Here is a 6,755-nt window from a genome sequence, read left to right on the forward strand (position 1 = left end):
ATATGAGTAAAATAAAATATAAGGAAAATTATTTTTATCAACAAAATTATTCTAGAAATGCATTAAGGGTGGGTTGCACCAACTTATTTTGGATATAACTGTAACTTTAACTATAACTACAATGCAAAATGTCAAATCTTTGGTTAAAGTCAAAAATGGACGCCATATTTAACCATAACCTTGAGCTCGACAAGGCTCTGAATGAACGTGGCGAAAAAAGGAACTAACGCTGTCATCATACAAAAACGCAATTTTTGACAGTTCTCCTTTACCAGCAGCGCCCCTGCCCACGTTCATTTCAAGCCTTGTCGGACCAGCTGTCATCTGTCAAATTATGTGGTCAAAGTTAACCGATTTAGTGCGGTGTCATTTTTGGCAATTTCACGCGCCTGGCTGCGAACAAATATTTCGTATCTCCTCTGAGGCGCCTACCGCCAGGAACTTTGATATCTCCTCTCGGGTGCCACCCGCCAGGGATTGTAATTTATCCCTGTTTCGTCTGTTTCCAATTGTTTTTCTTTTAGTAGCGACCCAAAAGCGAACGTGAACGGAATTATAGTTCATTTCAAGTATTTAAAAGTGATTATTTACGTGTACAAACAGAAATGGAAGGTAAGTTACTTATTTTTATCAGGTGTTGTAAACCTTTGGCTATATTGATCAATTTATTTTCGTTTTATTGTAGAACGGGATATCACATGCTAGTCATGTATTTAGTGTACAAAGGCTGGGGTCTTCAAATTAAATACTGGATGAGCTGAATTACTTTATTCGCACAACAAGTTAGGTAGGCGATGGGCAGACGACTGACTCTCGCTTTAACTCGCCGCGTTACAAATATCGCTGAATTTACAATATGCAATTACCGAGAATTATAACACACTCTACATACACCCCCTTCTAAAAAAAAATGATTTACATAATTGACAAATAACAAAGAAAAATTTTTTGAATTTAGCAAACATTAAGATTTGGGAGCTTATGTTGTGACAATACACTTAAATCTGTACCCTGATTACAATTTAATTCCTTCCTTAACATCTTCCTTGCACGTGTAACACAAACTTTGTATATTAAAATAGCACAAAACACAAAAAGGAAGACTGCCATAACAGTCACCGTGATGCTCAACACTTCCAATTTAAAATTAGTATTAGATGCTGTTGCGTGATTCGCTCCGTTTTGAGCGATAACAATATCTTCATCTTTCTTTTCAACCGAATATGTTTTTCCCATTTTGCTAAATTATAAAATTTAACGTTTGATGCTGTAAAACTGAGTTAAACTGATAACTTAAAACTTTGTGCACTGAGCTGATAATCAAATTTATATATTATTATATATAACTAACTTGTTGAGCTGAGATTTGAAATAAAGTGAATGCAAATATTCCGTGTTCCTAACATGTCTTTTAATTTTTCTGCCACTACGTGATTTCTGTAAAGGCGTATACACATTAGCCTCACTATGCTGATCTAATCTACTATCATGTCTAACTTCATTTTCTTCCAAAATATACGCGGGCTTAAGTCTATCAATCGACACATTACATTCTCTATTATCAATTAATATTTTAAAAACTTTACTATTTCTTTCTAAAACTTTATATGGTCCGCTGTACGGAGGCGTTAGCGGTCTCCGTACCGCGTCCACTCTTAGAAAAACATGTGAACAGGAATTTAGATCAGCATGCACAAAAGTACTATTGCTATTTTTTCATGCCCTTTTTATGGGCCTAATTTTGTTCAAAGTGTCTCTTAAATTACTTATAAATGAATGTGGATTATCAATTTTCATACTTTTATCTGAACAAAATTCTCCCGGCAACCTTAAACAATGACCCAGAGCAAATTCCGCCGCGCTAATATTATCATTGTCCGCTTGACAAGCAGTTCTTAATCCTAACATGACCGTAGGTAGTTCTACTAACCATGATAGATTATTATTCAATCTAGCCATCAGAGCCGACTTCAAAGACCTATGCCACCTTTCTATCTTACCATTACACTGTGGGTGGTATGGGGTAGTTCTAGTTTTTTCAAATCAAATCAAATCAATCAAATCATTTAATTCAGGCATCAGAGGCCCATATAACAAATACCTTAAATCTAACATACATATAATTATATAATAAATACCTTAAAACTAACATACATATTTTATATATACTTAAAAACTAACACTGTCATATTTTGCCGGCGACGTGACTCGCTTCGTTCCGGAGTCTCCCCCAGAACCTCCGATAGACTACATCCATCGGCCAGAACTCCGGCGCCTCGAAAGTCGACAGAAGATTCGTCGGTACTCTCACCACAAAGGAGCTAAAGTTAACCTTGTGGCGAGACTGCAGACGCTCGACCCTCAGGCGCAGTGTCGTCTTCTTCTGGATGTAGTCCACGACGTCCTGGACCTCCATGGACCAGTGCAGGCGGGATATGTACAGGGGCATCGCGGGGACCTCGACGCCCCTGTACATATCTTTTCGACCTTTTGAATATCGATCTTTTGAATACCTAATAATTTCATTAAATCTGTGAATAATTCGCTTTCGAACTGTCTACCTTGATCGGTAGTAATAATTTTAGGACAACCGAAACGACAAATCCATCCCTTATAAACTGCTCTAGCTACCGACTCTGCCGTCATGTCCTTCACAGGGCAAATCTCAGGCCATCGCGTTAATCTATCGATCATAGTGACGCAGTAAAGAAAACCGTGCTCAGTTTTCGGTAAAGGTCCGATCAAATCCAAGTGCAAATGATCGAAACGCTTGCTATGGTTAAAATCGCTAAGTTTCGAAACTGTGTGCCGAATAACCTTACTTCTCTGACACCTCACGCACGTCTTGGCCCAGGTCCCTACGTCCTCATTCATGCCTGGCCAAAAAACTTTTTTACTAATTAACGCACGCGATGCTCTAACCCCGGGATGAGAAACGTCATGAAATTTATGAAAAATACTTTTCCTAAACTGCGCTGGTATATACGGCCTAATAATCTGAGCTGATGTTTCACAATATATTTTAATATCGTCATTATTATCGAGCGCTAACTGTTTCCATTGCAATTTATCATTTGTTTTCATTAAATTCGCGAGCTCAGCGTCTGTCACCTGTGCTCTCGCAACCTCCACGTATTCACTCGAACTAGGACATAATGATACTCTCGATTCTCGATAAAGCGTCGGCCACCTGATGTTCAGTGCCTTGTATATGTTGTATGTCGCTAGTAAATTCGCTAATATACAACAATTGACGCGCTCGCCTAGGTAACTCTTTATTAGAACTTAATTTACTCAAAGCAAAAGTAAGAGGCTTATGATCCGTGTAAACTGTTAAATTTCTACCTTCGATTAAATCCCTAAAGTAAACTATTCCCGAATAAATCGCTAAAAGCTCCTTGTCATACGTGGAGTACGGTTTTTTGAAAAATATCCTAAAGGTTTCCAAGAATTTTCTTCCCACTGATTTAACACTACCCCTATATTAATATCCGACGCGTCAGTCATTAACCCTAATTTAGCATTAGATATCGGATGCGAAATAGTGACGGCATTTTTCAAATTTTCTTCACTTCAAATGCACACACTTTAAATGCACTATTCGCCTCGTCGGTCCAATCTATACGCGTCTTATCTCGTTTTTTAGCCCCGTGTAAATACCTATCTAAAACTCCCTGAACTCGAGCAGCGTTAGGAATATGATTTCTGTAAAAATTTAACATGCCCAAAAATCTACGTAATTGTTCTATTGTCTCCGGTTTCGGGTATGACACGATAGCTTTAACTTTTTCCGGCATCGGACTTATACCTTTTTCTGAAACTAAATATCTTAAAAATTCTATAGAGGACTGTCCAAAAACACATTTACTTAAATTAATAGACATTTTATATTTACTCAACCTTTCAAATATTAAACGCAAATGTTCTCTATGTATATCGGGGTTATCCGATCCTACTATGACGTCATCTATGTACCCAAACACGACTGACTGACCTTTGCCCCCTGTACAGTCACTGCCATAATTCAATTGTTCTATGCCAGATAAAACTGTATTATTGATAAATCCTAGAAATGTTTGTGCCGCGTTACGCAGGCCAAACGTCATTCTTGGAAATTCAAAAAGGCCAAATGGCGTAATAATGGCTGTTTTTTTAATGTCATCTGGATTAATTCCTATAAAATGATAAGCTCTACAAATATCTAATTTTGAAAAAAAAATCTTATTATGTAACCCATAAGTAAAATCTTGTACTCTAGGTATCGGATAACGATCTGGCTTTGTGATTGCGTTTAACATCCTATAGTCTCCGCAGGGTCGGATACCACCATCCTTCTTAGGTACAATATGTAAAGGACTGGCCCACTCACTATTTGAAGGTCTACATATGCCTAGCTCTTGCATCAACTGGAATTCTTTTTTAACCCTATCGTACCTGTCGGCCGGTAACCTCCTGGCACGCGCGTGGACAGGTGGTCCAGTAGTCTCGATGTGATGATTGATACACGGAATGCTCTGGGACATCCTTGAAGGCTGGCGGTCGCGTGATGTCCTGAAATTGTTCCAGTAAATCCGCGTAAGGATAGGTGCTATTTATGCTTTTAATAGTGCCGACAAAATTTATACTTTTAATTCCACAGACATTTAAGCTGGTAACTGTATCAATTAACTTATTATTATACAAATCTACATTTAATTTAAAATTCTTCAAAAAATCGGCACCTATTATCGGCTGTTTTACATCACATACAACAAAAGACCATTTAAATGACCGTCTTAGGCCTAACAATAACTCTAAATTACATATTCCATAACATTTAATTTCGCTGTCATTAGCAGCATATAACTTTAGATCGACTTTTTCGATAGGCTTTCTAACACACCACTTTGGAATTACGGAAATGTTAGCGCATGTGTCGATCAAAAAACTATATTTCGTTACATTACCTCAGTTCAGCGCGGAGCGCTGCAACCTCCAGCTCCAATCTGCTCGTCCGGCTGTCCATCTGCTGCCTTCTTGCATGACACGGCTGCCACATCTCCGACGTTGGTGTATTCAGTAATCTTGTCTGCCATGGCCGCCAGCTTGTCCAGAGACTGATCTTCACAAACCGCCATGACTGCTCGAACTGATGACGGCATCTTCGACAACCACAGGCTCTTAAGTGTGTTGTCCGAAATTTGTGCGCTGCGACCCAGATCCTTCATGCGCCTTAAAAACTGGGAGGGTCTTTGCGAACCCAACTCCAGCTCCGACACCAACTTCTGCATTTGTCTTTCAGCACTCTCTTCATAAACCTGCAGCAGTCTCTCCTTAAGCGCCGTATACTTGTCCTGGGCGGGTGGTGACATCACGAGGTCGCTGACCTGCTGAATGGCCTCTTTTCCCAGCTTTGATATGACCAAGTTGAATTTGGTCTCTTCACCCTGCTTCTGTGGGGCCATTACAGACTCGAATTGTGCGAACCATAGCCTTGGCAAGTCTGTCCAAAATTCTGGTAGCTTGGTGGACACGCTTATCGATGCCAACGCCGCGCTTGACGCCTCTTCCTTAAACTCCATGTCTGATGCTGAGGCTTTACTCATTTTTCTTCTTTGATTGAGCCGATGAGTCGACCGGCCGATGAGCTGATGAGCCGCCTGCCGTTGTACTCGCCACGTGCCACGCGCGTTCTTCTATTGCGTCACGCTAACTTCCTGTCGCCGCGTGGAATTAGATCTTCAAAAAAAAAAATTTACCCCACAGCCAATGTCACTATTTACACTGATTCCCTTTACTACAAACTTTCTTCGGTAGTTCTTCGTCGGGGTCACCAATTTAGTGTACAAAGGCTGGGGTCTTCAAATTAAATACTGAATGAGCTGAATTACTTTATTCGCACAACAAGTTAGGTAGGCGATGGGCAGACGACTGACTCTCGCAAGAGTTAACTCGCCGCGTTACAAATATCGCTGAATTTACAATATGCAATTACCGAGAATTATAACACACACTACATGTATAACGCCAAAAAATGTATCTACTTTTTATAGCATTTTATAAACAAATAAACGTTGTTAAAGTGGTAGTTTTTGAATGAAATATCTGAATTCAACAAATCAAATCACACCACACTCTCGCCGGGTTAATAACACCACCAACCTTAGAAATGTTTGTTTCATACCCGTGCGAAGCAGGGGCGGGCTGCTAGTTAGTTATAAGAATAAATTATATTGATGTGAGATTTTGCTGGTGTTGGCGTTATATATTTATAAAATGTTTAGGACTCCTGAAGTGTAAGTTTTTATGCAATATCCTAAAACTAACACTGTACACGTAAAATACGTGACAAATAAAGCCACTTTCATTGAGGGGAAACCTCTAAAAAATGTAATTTCATCATAGTTTTACAGGTAAACATTTTATCTCCTCTCGGGCGTCACCCGCCATACAGAAAAGCTACCCATGATGCCTATCGGTGACATCCGCACGGAAACGGTTAAGGTTAAAGTTAAAGTTAGCCTTAACTATAACCATAACTTTAACATTAACCACGCCTCTGGTGCAACCCACCCTAAGTATTTTTTACCAAAATAGCCTTTTTATACAATAAAGTACATTAATACAAACAAAACATTATAATTTGTGATTTCCATTCATCATTGTATTAAGTAAATATTTCATTACTATCAACACAACTCCGTTCCATAAATTATGTTTCCACTATAATAGCAATAAAGAAATTACTATAGGTAGGTAGGTACTCCTCGTAAATA

The 6,755-nt window shown here is 39.0% G+C and overlaps 1 protein-coding gene across 1 annotated transcript; it reads right to left on the reverse strand.

Annotated features, from left to right (window-relative positions):
* Window positions 1-4,952: 4,952 nt before the first annotated feature.
* Window positions 4,953-5,585, reverse strand: LOC121727045. Its single transcript, XM_042114723.1, has one exon. It carries the CDS (start codon window positions 5,583-5,585, stop codon window positions 4,953-4,955), a length of 633 nt encoding a protein of 210 aa, XP_041970657.1.
* Between the last annotated feature and the right edge of the window lie 1,170 nt (window positions 5,586-6,755).

Source organism: Aricia agestis, chromosome 5 (assembly GCF_905147365.1).
Source record: "Aricia agestis chromosome 5, ilAriAges1.1, whole genome shotgun sequence".
NCBI lineage: Eukaryota > Metazoa > Arthropoda > Insecta > Lepidoptera > Lycaenidae > Aricia > Aricia agestis.